General features: G+C 40.3%; 1 protein-coding gene across 1 annotated transcript in view; it reads right to left on the bottom strand.

Moving 5' to 3' along the window:
* Positions 1-365: 365 nt before the first annotated feature.
* Positions 366-16,700, bottom strand: part of LOC113494592 (GTPase-activating protein and VPS9 domain-containing protein 1) — a 45,075-nt gene continuing 28,740 nt past the window's right edge. Inside the window, exons 5-31 of the mRNA XM_026873005.1 lie at positions 16,369-16,552; positions 15,592-15,795; positions 15,177-15,283; positions 14,797-14,934; positions 14,205-14,449; positions 13,841-13,964; positions 13,586-13,727; positions 13,074-13,277; positions 12,680-12,803; positions 12,147-12,250; positions 11,634-11,741; positions 11,482-11,549; positions 11,241-11,370; positions 10,971-11,068; positions 10,271-10,888; positions 10,058-10,191; positions 9,612-9,786; positions 9,225-9,336; positions 8,651-8,898; positions 7,999-8,144; positions 7,439-7,528; positions 7,209-7,323; positions 6,673-6,820; positions 6,364-6,477; positions 5,849-6,025; positions 3,147-5,456; positions 366-620 (exon numbers count right to left, since the gene is read on the bottom strand). Coding sequence (XP_026728806.1) covers positions 5,867-6,025; positions 6,364-6,477; positions 6,673-6,820; positions 7,209-7,323; positions 7,439-7,528; positions 7,999-8,144; positions 8,651-8,898; positions 9,225-9,336; positions 9,612-9,786; positions 10,058-10,191; positions 10,271-10,888; positions 10,971-11,068; positions 11,241-11,370; positions 11,482-11,549; positions 11,634-11,741; positions 12,147-12,250; positions 12,680-12,803; positions 13,074-13,277; positions 13,586-13,727; positions 13,841-13,964; positions 14,205-14,449; positions 14,797-14,934; positions 15,177-15,283; positions 15,592-15,795; positions 16,369-16,552 — 4,039 coding nt within the window. The 3' untranslated portion in view covers positions 366-620; positions 3,147-5,456; positions 5,849-5,866. The remainder of the gene's footprint in view (positions 621-3,146; positions 5,457-5,848; positions 6,026-6,363; positions 6,478-6,672; positions 6,821-7,208; positions 7,324-7,438; positions 7,529-7,998; positions 8,145-8,650; positions 8,899-9,224; positions 9,337-9,611; positions 9,787-10,057; positions 10,192-10,270; positions 10,889-10,970; positions 11,069-11,240; positions 11,371-11,481; positions 11,550-11,633; positions 11,742-12,146; positions 12,251-12,679; positions 12,804-13,073; positions 13,278-13,585; positions 13,728-13,840; positions 13,965-14,204; positions 14,450-14,796; positions 14,935-15,176; positions 15,284-15,591; positions 15,796-16,368; positions 16,553-16,700) is intronic.

Raw genomic sequence — 16,700 nt, 5'->3', positions numbered from 1 at the left:
CTTAACGGTGCAACGGTATTGCATTCAATGTAACTAGATTTCATGAAAAAGACATAATACTTTTTATCATTTATACCTGTTTTTTTTATAGCAACAAACTTTGCTATATGTTAGTAAGAAACACTATTTTTTGTAAAAAGGTTATCTTAAGCTGTTGATCTTGAATTGATTTTCGATCACACAGTTAAGCCGAACGTCCACCGCCGGCAACGACTCCGGTTGGGTCGGAAACTAGTCGGGCACGCCCGATAAATGCGCGTGAGTAAGCCGTTGCATCATTTAACAATGAATCGGTCTCACGATAGTTACTATAAAAATAAAACAGGTTTTTTGTGTCAGGAGTTTGGAACATAAATAAAACATAATTACAGGTAATAAACATTTATTTTTGTCAAAATAAAAAGGTTGCTTATGCTGAAATGTTGCGGATAGACGAGTGATTTTAATATTAGTGACTCTTTACTTAACATAACTCCGTCGCTTCTGCGGGGGCGTACTGAGGGCGTTGGTTAACTCCATTAATTGAATTATTCTGCCCAATACGTAGACCACATGGTTTGATTCAGGTAATTTGGTCAAGCACCCTGCCCACTAGGCGGATCTTGAGTATGTAAAGGCACCTGCAACAAATTCGGAAATATTATTTTTTCAGCACTGCTTTCAATAGGTACGTTTGTCGTGTAACTTAATGCTAAAAACAAGTTACGTTTTAAAAAGGTATCTATGCAATTTCAAATCAATTCATTGTGGCTGCGGAGGCGAGCCGACAGCAGAAGACTAAGTCGCCGATGATCAACAAATACCTAATGCTCAAAACCTTTCTGTTACTTGAACACATTACAATAATGCAATAAAATGTAACAAATTATTCAAAATTACAAAATAACTAGACGCACTGAAGTACATTTTCATTAATACAAAATTAATTTGTCAAAGAGACTAAAAAAACATTAATAATTTTCAGTTTTGAGAAGCATTCTTAATGAAATATTCATCTTCTACAAGCGAAAACGCGGTATCTTAATATTTGAAAAGTCCATTTAAAACACCCATCTTGGCCTGTAGAAATATGCACGAGAAGGTAGACAAATGGTAAAAATATTGCGCAAAATTATACAATAACATATCTAGTTTTTGATCGAGTAATCCAAATGACAGAATTTGTGCAAAACCTTTTCAAACCAAATAGGGCATAAAGAAAAATAATAGTCCCATACCATTTTAAACATTCGAAATAGGATGTTCATAGATTTTTGCGCAGGACTTGATTGTAGATGGTATCATGTCGCCCGCGGCTTCCAACGCACATATTTTTTTATTTACAGAGACTAATAACTGACACCACTAGCGTCGGTTGTTTGCTATATGCGTTGGGAGCGGCACGCGGATGAATAGTATTGTTGCACGCATTTCAAATACGAAAAGTTGCTTATTTATTGACCCCCTTAGTCATATCTCATATAGAAAATATTTTTGTTAAGTTTTTTATAAGTCAATATTAATAGACACTTCGACACCATCGTATGACTAAAGGAGTTATTAAATTCATGTTCTAGCAAAATCTTCTTATGCCGCGACGGTTGTTAAAAAAACCTTGACTTGCAACGCCTGTCAGCTAGAAGATTGTTTCTTGTTTCTTCGTATTCGTCATTTCCTGTGGCAGCCATGTTGAATATCGCTACCCGTCCACCGCTCCCAACGCACATTCTTCGGCAATGTGCGTTGGGAGAGGCGGCCGGGGCGAGGCGGCCGGGGCGAGGCGACGAGTCCGGTTTCTTCAAGACCATTTTTAAGCTACGCGTAATTACATATAGTTTATACAAAAAGCGTTTGAAAAAAACACAAATGACATTCAAGGAAATTGATATTTTGTACAAAAATGTGCATTAGCAGAAAAAAAAAAACATTATTTTTCAAATACTTAAGCAGTTAACATATTGAATTAATAAGCATAAAGAATCGTCATCAAAATCAAAAAATATATAAAAAAATACAATAACAAGTAGATTCAAAAATTTATACAGTTGACATATTCAAAACACAGAAACAAGTTACGCGTAAGCCGCGCCACGATGTTCTAAAGAAATGTACTGTTTTGGTATCATAGACACGCCAACGTCAGCTTGCATTTCCATAGTACTTCGTGACCGAGTAACATATGAAAGGCAGTAAATATCAATAAGGGTCCATCCTCTTCAGCGCGAGCAGCCATGATGCGGGGTCTAAGGGCCGGGACCACAATCGTGTTCCTGTGTTGGAACATGATTTTGGAGCCGGCCCATAGAATTATAATGAGTCCTTGGGCTAGAGGGAAACACATTTTAATTTCAATACACATAATAGTTATAACAGAAATAGTTTTAACAATAATATGTGTACGGGGAGGAAACCGTCACAGTAAATATTCTTTTTAAAAAGATAATCTTTGATATCGAGTAAAAGTCCTTAAAAAACTACAACGGTTTCGTCTATGCACAACTTTATGACAATACACATAACAAAAGGTACAAAGGTGACAAGTAGGTACATTTCAAGTGAATAGACACAATTTATGCAAACGATTTGGAACAGAAAGGTTTATGAGCATAAGACTGTTTTGGTAAATAACAATTAATTTGATGACTTGGAATGCGGACTGATAACGACCATTAAAGTATCTGTAAACAAATACTGCCATCACATAATTAAAAGTTAAATGGTGTTACATACTGGAAACATTAAATATTGTACAGAGATCGAACCCCGCAACTGATCTGTATAAACTACTGTGTCTACAAGATAATTTTAATTATAAAATTGGAAAGAGAAAGGCACTAGAATTTAACAATATTCTCAAATATTTTAATTAAGGAATAGATTTATGCTAAGACTTTCGGGTCATCGCTCATATAAAACGCAGCACACCTCAATACTCGTAGCCGTTTCGCTATAAGGTACAATAAGGATGATGACGGATATAATTCACTCTAATTTGATCAATTTTAGTATGCGGGAAAATACCGATAAGATGACGAACATTGAAGAAGAGTCTTCACTCCTATTTACAAGTAGCTACAGGATACGAGAATGTTAAACTTTCGAAAAGATGTTTACATGAGCGACAACCACAAATTACCAGTAACATAAGAAAAAGAAAAAATACGTACCTCAGCTGCAGGAGAGTCGGACCGCGGATACCTTATTACATATTATGAAATAATAGTCATGTTATTGCTAAATATAATTTCATTGCTCTGATTACATTAGGTACATGTTTTACACTAGACATAGCTGGTTAGTATATGCTATATGCCTGACTACCTACATAGGAGTGAAAGAGTGACATATTTTTGTTTCACTATTTACGAAGATAAGAAAAAAAACTTTAAATATATGCCCCTAAATATACATAGTTACATAGGGTGTACCGAAAATGGCTTGGCCAACAAAGAAATGTGTTCAATATTTTGCAATATTACTAAAAGCTGTAATATTTTCATATGTTATCTTCGTAATTAGTGAGTATTATTTGTAAATTGCTTATCGCGGGCCCTATTCATTCACACCGTGTTTTGTTTGTAAAAATATATATAGATATGAAAAGAATAACACGTTATTATAATTTGTGATATGAGCAAAGAGGTCAAATTTCAGTCTATTTCTCTTTGAACATCGAACCAATAAAAAGATTTAGGAAATATCGGTTATAAAAGCAAAAAATAAACTTTATATGTTGTGTTTAGCATAAGAGCATTACATTCTGCCGGCTATAAGAATGTATAGGGCCCCCGTGACAGTAAAGCATGGCTCTGATACACGTAACAACTATATTGATTACACTCTACCATAATTAGACTCCATAATGTTAGTTCAAAAATAGTGTCTTTTAAATCGGGGTGCGAAGTAAACCGGTGCTTAGACAACGAACAAAACTTAGCTTATACTCCTAATAATGAGAATTGATACAAGATAACGGGGTTTAATAATATGGTATCAGCTTACATACGTTGAATCTTAATATCGTTACCATTTCAACCTAACACTAAGTTACTCACACTATCCTATCAAATGTTCCAATAAATTATTTTCATTAAAATCGGCCTCTTATTTTCGATATTCTTTTTATATTACTTATCACACCATCAGATACCTACATCATTTTCAAAAATACACATTTTCGAGTATTTTATTCCAACTCTAAAATCACAGTCCAATCGAGATGTCGGCTCTACTAGGTAACAGTGCGCAAGGGTCAGTAGGACGCCTACCGTTAACAGGTACTTGGAAATTAAATATAAATACACACAATAAGCGAGCGGTTACCACTCGCAAGTTCTAAATAAAAAAAATCATCTGTAATAAAATATTATAAGCAACGACACGGTTTTCAAGACAACACCGCCCCCTGCAATATACTATCAATAACTTATTCGATTATTATCGGCCTCATACATCCTACAAAATCTGCATTACACATCTGCTAGGCCTTAACCTTACAAACCATTCCGATTTCAAGCAGTACACGGTTAACATTTCAAATGATTACTTAGGCCAATCACACTCCTAAAAATGTTGCCATATCAAATGTATACAGATTAAAAATAGATTACAATAAATTGTAATTATACTTTTGCTACATGACGAATGAATTTTACAGATAATAACACACTGGTTTTATCAAGAACAATGAATTTTAAATTCATTGGCCTAAATCTAGGAGTGGCCTTATGATATATGGCCAAAGCAGCTACAGGGACTGGCCTTAAGGCCACGAACACATGATAGCGAGTACGTGCGAACATGAACCTACTTAGTACGTTTAAGTTTTTTAGTAAGTTTAAGTTAATTAGATCAAATAATTCAAATATGAACTAATTAAAAAGATATGTTGCTCATGAAACGTATTTGACCTATTATTGTTAGAACAAATTTAGAAACAAAATAGTTTTTAGTTATTCTATGATCATAATCTTAATATGTGAAGTGTATGTTACATACAATTTAAATATATATACATGTATGTTAGCTTATTATAATAGCCAAAAGATATACACGAAAGGAAACCAATTCAACTAAAATGCAATGATTTGAATGATTTTAAATGCATTTTAATGTCATTTATATTTTACAAAAGTTCGTTAAGAACTCATAATGTTTGATATATCGTCGTTTCTGAGTTCAAGTTAAGAATAGAAAAATCAGAAATTAAACATTATATCTTAAAGATATAATATTTTGAAGTGGTTTTATTACTTCTCCATTCTACTACTCATATTGTTGTAATATTCGCTATCGAAAGACTATCATAATTTATGAATAAATATAAACATGATAAATACACATACATGATCACATGATTGTAATATAACTGGGTATAATTTGTGTAGTGTTCGATACATCGCTTATACAAGTTACACAGTGTGGCACCGCTCGCGGCGAATGATTTCCAATTTTATATCCGTGACACGCGCTGAAATCTGAAAGAGAAATGTTCGGTCAGCAATTCACGCTTTGTCTAGCGCCTCTTAAACTATTAGTGGGTGGATCATTTGAGACTTCAGACATTTACAGATCTATTCATTTTGAGGTCGAAATATTATTTCTAAATTGCGATAGTTCTTTTTAATATAAGGCCTCTCTTTAAGGTTAAAAAAGTAACTAACTAATCTCACACCACGCCACATTACGACACCTAGTTCTTGGTGGAATTCGATGCTATTAAATACATTTCGCATCTGCACTGATAAAGAAAACAAATTATCTCAAGTTCCGCCGACTCTTAGGTTTAAAACTATGCCTGAAACTGTTTGTGTGACCTCTATCCCTAGTATCTTATGTGTGTGAGTGTGTGTGTGTGTGTGGTACTCACCAGGCGCGTATGTATGCGCTAGGTGTCGTTGTTGTTGGGGCGCGGGTAGTCCATGGTCTTGATGTAGGCCACGGCCGCGCAGAACTGCGTCCACCAGTACAGCGCCTCGCCCTGCAGCGCCGACCCGCCCAGAGCGTTCACCAGCTCGATCGTCGAGAGGAGCGATGGTGGGTTCACCTACGAGGAGGTAATAGAAAGATTTTTGTGTTATAGTCATAATTAATGCTTGCATTTTGATGGAAGCACACATTGACAGAACAATTTGCCAATGGCATGGAAGATTTCTGTGCCAGAATTAATTAAAATAGATTAAGGAAATCTTAGAAGGCATCAAGGCAAAAATCTATTGCCCAAAGTTTGATAGTCAATGGCTGCAGGAATATTAATTATAGCTGACATTAATTCACGTGAAATGTGATATAAGACTTCTTTACTTACAAGGATTAACATCCTCTATTTTCCCAAGTTAAATGTAAAAAAGTATAATAATAACAGAACTTCGTGTAATATGTTACCTTGAGTATGACGTAGACGAGTACGGGCGTGAGATCGTCGGCGGAGGGCGTCGCTCCCTCCGACAGGCCCAGCACCGCCATTATAGACGTCACGCATCGCATTATGCACGACAGCTGTTAGGAATAACACTAGTTACGTAATGCCAAGAGAGAGATAGCAATATTAACGCAAGGTGTAATTACTTTTTTGATGACAAATCACCAAACACCCCGTATCTGTTGCCTAATACATGGATGACAACACAATAACAATATAACATGTCAATTATAGTTAGGTTTAAGTGGCAGTGTACAGTGGTATGGTCGTACCTTGTCGCGGGGCGTGCGGTACACCGGCAGATGGCGCAGATGGCGCTGCGCGCGCGGGTAGGGCGCGGCCCAGCGGTGCGCCGGCGCCACGCCCGCGCCGCGCGCTGACGTCACGGCCGACACGCGCCGGATGTGCTCGCTCAGCACTCTGCACGACACAACACACGTACAGGGACTCACACTACTACAGGACGAAATTCCTGCACGAAGTTGTCTTGTCTATGAAGATTTGACTACAGACTATTGTATACTGAATATTCAGGAACCATTTTACAAAAAAAAAGTGCGATATTAACGAGTAATCAATATTTACTTCTACTACGGCAGCGTCTGCTCGACCTATCTCGTTAATTCGTTCACATTCCCTTAGACTGGGATTGAAATAAGTGCATACTTTTTTCCACCCATTAATCAATTACATATGGCTAATATAAAGGGACCAACAACCCAGATTAATATAAACCAAAGGTTTACTCTTTCTAAACCTTCATATCTAGTTTAATAGATTAGTTCTATATAATATATAAGTGACTCACTGGTCTCGCGCGATGTCTCCGTCGCCATTGGGGAACAGCACGTGCAGGTACAGTCTGGCGAACGCCGCTCGCTCTACCGTCATCTCCGCGCTCTCTAGCAACGTGCTGGTTGCACCTGTTGTTAAATAAATGCTTTAGTTTATCGAGCAGAAAACGTATGAATAAATACTTCTTTTTTCTGCTGGGTAATTTGTGTGATGGTAATTAAATATTAAATGTTGGTATCTTACCTTCCCAAGACGGATCAGCCTTAACTTCTGCGGTAATAGCTTTGATGCTGGCGGTTAACTTCGTTGCCTTCTCGTCCATCAACTCCCCACCTAATACAACAACGAAATACTGTGTAATAAACATTACTTCATTCACTAATTTTCTTGTAAAAATTGTAAGTGCATGTTATACTCATGTCACTTGTCCTATGTTTGGCTGAATTCGCTTTAACTTTATGTATCTATGCAAATCATGTTTAAGTACTCTTTTCTTCTTTATGACAAGTTTAGAAACATTCAAGAGTTGAATAAGATTATGTGCGTATTTCACTAAAATCAACGGCTGGATCGATTTGAATGATTTCCTGTACGCGTTGAGATATAAGATCTAGGGCGCTTCAAGATTGTTTAGATTCACAAATCAGGCAGGCAGATGGACGTTCTCGGAACACTTAGTAACTATATAACCTATATTTTTATAAAATAACTATCTTTCCACACTTTATTTTAGTAAGGTGTTTTTTTTTTATACTACGGGTAGAAGCTATTTTAGTTTAGTTATAAGTGTGTAGTGTGGGTACCGTTGTGCATGTGTTGCTTGGCGTGCGCGTGATGGTTCCTGGCGAGGCGGCGCAGCGCGGAGCCCCGCTCCAGCTGCTCCAGCACGCGCGCCGCCGCCGCCGCGCGGCAACACCACGACCACTCCTCGCGGATCTGCTTGATCTGTCTGAGGGGATAGCATACGTAAACATACCATGGATAACTTACGTAGTTAAGCTAAAGATATCCCAAAGGGCAAAGCTTGTATATCGCGTCGTTTTCCAACATTGAAGCTTTGATAAACTGATACAGTTTTAGAGAACATGTTGAATCAACTTCTTTTTTTATACATTTAGATTCAAAATTTCCGTTTCCTGCTTATTTCCATTTTTCTCGCTATCATATATGCGATATAAAAACGGCAAATTAGTCACACAAACTTGACACTATTGCCCTACACCTTATCATCATCTACCTAGCAATATAGTGCAATCACTGTTTGTATATTATCATCCACAGCCTTTATCCTCCCACTGCTGGGCAGAGGCCTCCCTTTTCTCGTGCCAATTTCTACGGTCCTGTGCTAGCCTCATCCTTTATTATGAACCTTTATGTTCAACCTTTATTATGTCATCGAGCTATCTTGCTCCCGACCGCGTATATTATGCACGGTATAACACATGTAGTACATACTTGATGAGCGCATGGTCTGCGTGTGCGAGCGCGGCCCGACAGGAAGCCAGATAGGCCGCGTAGGGCCTGCGCGCGGCCAGGTCGGCCCGCAGCGCGGCGGCCAGGCGGGCGGAGGCGCCGGCCCCCGCGCCCCCGCCGCCGCCCGCCAGCGCGCGCGCCAGCTCGGCCGCGTGCGCCGCGCCCGCCTCGCCCGCTGCACTGGCACCGGCTGCGCGGACCCACTCCACCAGGGACGTGCTGGTGCAACGCTGTGCGGACGGACACAGATATTGTAAATACGCAGACAAACTAAATATGGTAGAAAAGTGTTCAATAACAAATTGCTTTAATGGATGAAAGAAGATAAAGTCAAATCGTTTTGTTTTCTTTTTCTCTAGCCCACTGTGTCCTACTGCTGGGCAAAGGCCTCCCCCAAATCCTTCCACGACGTTTTCCACGTTTTTAGATTACAGAAATTAAAATACAGAATTAGTAAACAATTCAATAATGTTACGTTATGACTAAATTACAAAGTACTAAGTTCCCAGTCTAAAAAAAACCTTAGATTTTTGGCAATAATAATGTAGTGACTTACGTTAGGCATGTATTCAACGCAGTGTAAGTCCGGGTTGGACAACACCACGCGCAGCTTGCGCTTCATGCTGTTGAACACCTCCGGGTCGCTCAGATCTACTACACCCTCACACCTGAAACAATTATATATGTTGGGAAATGCAATTCTAACTTACCACAAGATGTTTTACATATTATTTTATTGAGACAGGTATGAAATCGAATGGATAACAGGAACTCTCGGAAACGAAGTAAGAAATTAAATCGATTCAGCGCGTAAAAATACTTGAAAATCATTTGCAAATGTTTAGTGTCGCGATCAGCGATCCGAAGGGGTATGAAACACTTCCCGACACAAGAATTAAATTCCTTAATACGGGAGTCTTTTTTTATATCCTCAGCCCCTGACCTGTCGAGGTCGGCATCAGGTACATCAGACGTCCTCCTCGCGGGCCGTCGCGGGCGGGCGGCGTCCCCCGAGCACTTGCGCCGGTACTTGGCCAGGATCTCCTCGGACGTCTCGCCGCCGGCCTCCACGCGAACTGCCTCTTCACTGCGGATCTCTTCCTCGGGTAGCTTCACGTCTGTTTGATAATAGGTGTCATTTTGTAGTCGGACAACTTTGATACAGACATATTGAGTGAACTATTGCTTTAATATAATATATGCTACAACTTTGAAGTTTAACCAAAACTAACGAAGACATTGGTTCTGATACAAATAGACTCTGACAAGAAGTCATATCAAGTCGAAGACATTCACATAGTTTAAACTTCTCTGAAGGAGATGCAATTGACAGGGAAATAAATTTTATATAAGATAATAGATTTGCTAAAAGTAAGACCGCAGACTTACCACTTTGGTGTGTATGCGAGCGTCCCTTTTGCCGGAACATCTTGATCTTGTGCAACAGATTACCGCCGGAGCGCTTCACATTGTTCTTCAGTTCATCCAGATTCCCGACCAGACCGTCTTCACCCAAGCGTCTTCTAAACGAAAACATACATTTTAAATAAAATTTTAAAGTAAAATATCTGTAATTGGTAGTTAAAGATCAGTGTTCATTACCTCTGGCTCTTCTCCGCGGTGGCATCGAAGCTGATGCTCTTGGGTATGGCGCCGGTGGACACGTTCTTGACGGGCGGCGGGCTCACGCGCCGCTCCGTCACGTTCTCCGAGTTCACGTCCTGACTCGAACTCTTGTCGGACACTGAAGTCTCTGCGCTATTCACCGACAACGTACTCAAAGAGATATTACTAGTGCCGTCTCGTTTCTTCTCGATTTTGGACGAGCTGATGCTGACGATACTCGTCCGAATCTCAGATTTAACGATACGGGAAGTGATATTATTCACAAGGTTGGCAGATGTAGAGATTGTAGCGGAACTCATTCGAGTCATCAGATCGGTGATTGTTGATCTTGATTCCGATTCGGCGCGTTCCGTATCGATTCCTGAATCGAATCGTCCGCCGTACATCGCGTTGAAGGAGCTCTCGCTGGAGTTGAGGGATCGGTCGAGATCGTTGTCGTCGTAAGGTTTGGAAGTGGATGGTTGTCCGTATTTGGAGGTCGACGGGTAGGGTCTGTCGGGTGAGTGGTGCGGAGCGGGGAAGCTGTCGTCTACCCACTGGCTGGTCGCGTCGGACTGGCTGTTCGCATCTAGTGTAGACTCTGTTTGGGCGCCACTACGGAGAAATTAACATGGTTAGAAGATAAAATATCAGTTAAAAACAAAGGAGATTCAATATTGTCGAGGTCGATACTAACTTGTTCTGCGGTACGTAATCAAACACGTCGTTGGGCAGCGGCGCCGGAGTGGACGTGCTCGGGCTCTCGGGCGCTGACGTAGCGTAACACGTCATCACCTGCATTACAGCACTTATTAATACCAAGTCACACTCGCAAATTTTGGCTAAATTCAGCCAATGTCATTTTCTAGAGTTCAAGCTACAGCAATATAATTATTTTATCAATTTCATTGAACAGTTTAGCCGTGAAAGCATACAAAACAATATGTGAATAGTATGTATAACTCACTGGGTATCCATTGACAAGGATGCTCTTCCTGTTTTCTATCGGGTACTGTGGGTGAGTGGGTCCGTGAGGCAAGTCTAACTCGCCGCCGCGGGACAACGCCGCTGTGGCAGACAGGTAGCCGCAACCCGATCTAGAGAACAATGAGAATACTTTATATCAAGGAGAAATCTTAAATATATGTTAAAGAGATTTACTTGTTTATATAGAAGAATAATTAAAAGCCATGATTTATAGGCCATACCTGTTAGGCAAGTTTGGTCGTGACGTGTGTCGAGGACTGCCGACGTCGCCTCGTTTCACATTGCCGTTCTGAAACAAAGAAAAATGAGCTTTATTTTTTGAGCGTAAGGTTTATGAGGTCTGATTGGTTGTAATATGAAGCTGTGTGGCTACCTGATGGTTGTTGTTCCTGAAGGGCATGTTGTCGTCTTGCTGCGAGGGCCGGCGTGGCCATGACGTGTCCGAGCGAGCTGCTACCGACACGCAATCATCTGTGTCCACCTAGAGCAAACAATAAAATAACGTTTAAAAAATTTAATGTTTCAAAAAAAACATGTAACATATTAAGATGGTCTCAAAAGTGTAGCAATAGCTGAAAAATTAATATTGTGAGATTGGTCAAACAACACATTTATGACCAACTCAACCTCGATTTTTATGTCTAAACGGCAACACAAAGACTGTAAAAAATCAAATATCTAACTGTTCCATTTCGTGACTTACAGACTGACAGATTGATAGACACCGTAATATAAGGTAGGCAAGAAACCCTAAGCAATACATTTCTAGTCGTAATCGATTAATCATAATTAACGTGTGGAAATGGTGCGGTGTAACTAGTGACGTTATAATATTTCAAAATCATTGTTTGTTGTGGGACTATAATACGTCTGTACGTGTACGTACCTCAGTGTTGCGGTCGCTGTCGGACGCGAGCACGTCCATGCTCCAGGCGGACTCGCTCGCCGTCTCCGACACGTCCGGAGCGTTCGTGTTGTTCGCACTTGTACCTATTAGGGGTAAGATACCAATAACTATAAGTTGGCGCATGTGTCTCACGGTTAGGCAAAGATCGTTCCTAATCTTTTATGACGCCACGTTAAAATCTTAACAATACACAACTCAAAATCAAGCAATTTCAGTGAGGTGTAGAATTTCTGCAGTTAGGGCTTGAAGAATTGGGGCGTGTAAAATTAGAACTTTGGCTCTACACATAGTAACTTTGTGACATTGCGAGCCATAATATGGTTTCTCGACTTCCAAGTCTATTTGGAGGATAAATAATCATTGTAATGTATGCTATTTTGTGTCCCATTGTCAAGACAAAATTTAGACAGTGATAAATTGACTGGGAGACACTTGAACTTCAAAGAAACGTAATAAAACTTCATAATATTATCAGTTTAAATGTCCATTATAATTATGTAGTGACTGCGTACTCTGGCTGGCGGCGACCTGCGTCTGGTCGCACGAGTCCCCGATGGTCTCCGAGTCGGAGGCCAGCACGTCGGTGCTCCACGTGTCCGACATGATGCTGATGGTCTCGTCGCCTTCCAGCAGCTTCTATACAACGAAGTTATATAGTTGTTATAAAGATTCTGATTTAAAAAATATAGAACTTTTTTTTTCGATAAAGTCAAACGTGTCACTCGGATAATGAATGAGAAAATAATGTAGTCTGTAATGTAAAAAGTTCACCATAGACGATTCTATACTTATTTCCAAACTAAGGTTTTCTTTTTTTGTCTACTAGCTGTTACTCGAAATAACTACCGAAAATAATCCCACTGGTACAGTCTGAACTCCAATAAAACAGTTTAGATTAAGACTGACCTTGATCTCAAACTTGCAGAACTTGTCCTCGATATCGTTCCGTGTCTGCTTGAGCAGCTTGTGATGCTTGGCGGCTTGGCTGCTGAGCGCGGGCGCGTGGGGCGCGCGCCGGCTGTCGGGCGCCTCGCCCTCCGTCACCTGCGAGGACGGCGTCTCGCGCCCCGAGATGTTGGGGCTGCCGCGACCCGACACGTTGGCCGACACCTGGGAGCGGGTGGGAAACACGGATTACATAACCATCAAAAATACGACTGTAGTACGAAAATGAGACAAAAAAGACAGTCTATGACAGTATGTAGTATGAAAATCAGACAAATATAAAACAGCTTTAAGCTGGTTCTCTTTCAGAACCAAAAAAGCTTTTTAGAGAGTAGTCGTAGCCCGCGAGCTTTTAAATCAAGGGAAAATAAGAAAATTTTAATGAAAACTCAAATTGAGATCCAACATTTTGAAAACAATTTTACATTTATTGACTTAAATTACGATTTCTCTAAAGCAGTGAAACGACTTACCATATCCGACAAATTATCATTCTGATCTTCAGTTTCCAACTCCAAACTGGATGTGACGCTATGGTTGGACGCTGCCTCGGACACCGCCTCAAGATTATCTGACGTATTACCCAGAGATACTTCATCGTGGGACACCGAAAACCTAGTAAACATTACATACACTTAAATCATATATCAAATGTTTATAAAAAAAATAAAATAAGTATTTGATATTCAATACTGTATCGTAAATGGATGAAATAAGGTTGTAATTACCTCGTCCGCTTTTGTACGGGCGCGCCGGGCCCCGCCACGGCGAGTGCGGACCCAGTGTCGTCAGCATCACAAGCTTCTGAACCGCCGTAATAACATTCCAGAACTTTCGACTCTGGTACTAAACCTGTGGAATATTAACAGAAGTAAGTATGGGGGAAAGACACTCATCGGCGTCGAGCATATCCCGGTCAGAGTGTAGGAAAGCTGTCTAAGACCTAACGACTTTCTAGGATAAATTTCACCCATAAACATCGCCTCAACAAGCCTTAGGGATCCGGTGGGATGCGGGAGTAGTACGCGGGAAAAAATAATAAATGCGGCCTCATTTTTGGCCGTAGTCGGGTAACAAGGTCTCAGAACTCACCAACATAGTCGTGCTCCTCGACATTAGCCAGCTTGATGACGAGCACCTCCATATGTTCCAGGGTACTCTCTTCCTTGCCGTTGCTCCCGTATAATGTCTTGTCTTCCAAAGCTGCTGCTAACGAGGAGTTGGAGCTGGCGCTGCGGGGGAGGCGAGGCTTCGGGACTTTAGCTAAGATACTCTTCTTGTTAGAGTGGCCGTTCTCCACTGGGGACAGGTCTTTGGACTCCGTTGGGGATGATTGTCTGTCAATGAGTTTTGTTGTAAATTTCGTTCTGTTATGTAATAGATATAAAAAAAACATAAATGTTTGGATTGATTTTATAGATGGGTTTTTCGCTCCTTGTTTATGAAAATATCTATGTGGAGTTGTATGGTAACTACTTATATGTTTCGAAGCTAGAAGGTTCGTAATAGAAATAAATTTATTTATCCTATATTTATTAATACTAGGTCAATATAAGATTTACGATAACTTTTACATGTCATCTCTACATTGTCAATTATTTTTACCATAATGTATTATAATCACTTTCCGTTTTCTACGAGTTGCTAATACATACATAAACAGGTAATAACAAGTATGAAGTACCTGTATTTGGTGAGGTCGGGCATCTTCCTGAGCAGGTCATGCAGGCGGCTGCGGTAGTTGGGCTCGGTGTTCTGCAGCAGCGACGCCAGTCTGTTGGCGCACGCCTCGCCCGTGCTCGAACCTTCACTGCTTGACTCACTGAGTCAAAGGAGGTCAAAATGGTTATATTGGAATGGAGCAATACCTTGTTCGTAAAAAAATCTTGGGGTACTTGACACCCTGGATTAGCAATTACACACAGCGATAAAGCTAGCACCCAGCTAGCTAGCTAGCATAGAGCAATAAATAGCAAATTTTTATCAAAAGAAGACTTACGAATTGTAACAATAATCGCAAGGGACATAAAGGCGAAATAAGCTAATTATGTAGTAAGTAAGTACCTGAATGCGCCAGCTTCGGCGATAGCTCCGCTAGCCGACTGATCGTCGGCGGTCACACTGGGCGTGTTATTGTTTAGCTTTGACGATATCCGCTTTAGGAACATTATCTGTAAAACATACATATTGATCACAGGTCATAGATTTTTAAAGCCTAATTATTCAGAGTATTTAAATGATTTATTCAAGTTTCGTGCGTTACTCAGTAAACAGTTTGAATTTTACATCAAATTTAAAATGCTATGACACTTTCTCCATTCTTGTTAGTTTCATTACTCGATAATAGCATAAAATAATTAGAATTTTTGGCAAAAATACATAAGACTGTCGCTCTGTGTGTCTACGCTCATCACATGATCTCCTATCTTGCTTTTTTACTTTAAGAGGACAAAAAAGTAATGTATTAATGATTACTGACTAGTGTATGCGCGTCTTGCGGCGTGAAGAGCGCGACGGTGGTGTGCAGCTGCGCGTCGGAGGGGATGCGCGGCGCGGCGGCGTGCGCGTGCGGCGCGGGCGGCGCGGGCGCCGGCGCCCACGCCTCGCTCGTCACGCTCTCCATCAGCGACCACACGCACGACCGCTCGAACTTCACGTACACGTCGCGGACCTTCGCTTCCACCTGGACCGTAAATTAATTAATAATCTAAATCTAAATTCTTAAGGTTTTAAATCAAATTCGGCTACTAAGTTACGTTACTAGTTAAGTTTTATTGTGTGTCATGTCAGGAAGATGTAACTTTGGTATCAAATGAAGAGATTTAAATGAAACTAGTTTATAATTAAGACTGCTAGCTGATTGTAATAAATAGTTTCATAAGTATAAGTATCGCTAGCTCTGTTTCTTGAACTAGCCTTCATACGTAACCGCGTTTCAAGATACCCAAAAAATATTTCATATTGCTTTATCGAGTCATAGTAAAGTGGTGTGCTAGCTTGGTAATCAAATGCCTGGAGGCCGGGGCCTAGTAAAACGACGCATATACAGGCTGGTTTTATCATACTTGCTCAGGTACATGTTGCCAGAAAAGTGTCACCTTCTAATTAAAGTTGGGATGCTCAATAAATGAACATAATTAGTACTCCACAAATCAGCCAGAGACTGGCACAGCTCTCCAGATATGTCACGTTATTGATTCAATACTTTCAAAACTCTGCCTGTAATGTAACTTAACTAATTAACAGTAGTACATACCTCTTGGAACTTGGCGAGGCATAGCATCTGTATGATCTGCGCGATCTGTATGAGGTTGAAGCGCGCGATGTACGAGACCGGCACCTCGACGACGCCGTGCGCCTCGGGGTTCACGATCGCCGGGCATATGAAGTGGTTCAGCACTAGGTCCGTACATATTGCGTGGAGCTCGCGTTCTGAGGTTCTAGATGAAATAGTGGAGAATGAGTATCATTTGTTGTTTAGGAATTATTAAAAAAAAAGAAAAACGTAGTAGACATGATGCATATTTAAATTTTGCTTCACATTAGCACGTCATAACTCTTAATAGTCATAAAATGTTAACCGAGTAT

Source organism: Trichoplusia ni, chromosome 5 (genome assembly GCF_003590095.1).
Source record: "Trichoplusia ni isolate ovarian cell line Hi5 chromosome 5, tn1, whole genome shotgun sequence".
Classification (NCBI taxonomy): domain Eukaryota; kingdom Metazoa; phylum Arthropoda; class Insecta; order Lepidoptera; family Noctuidae; genus Trichoplusia; species Trichoplusia ni.
The sequence above is the reverse complement of the archived record's forward strand: the minus strand, read 5'-3'. Positions and strand labels throughout refer to the sequence as shown.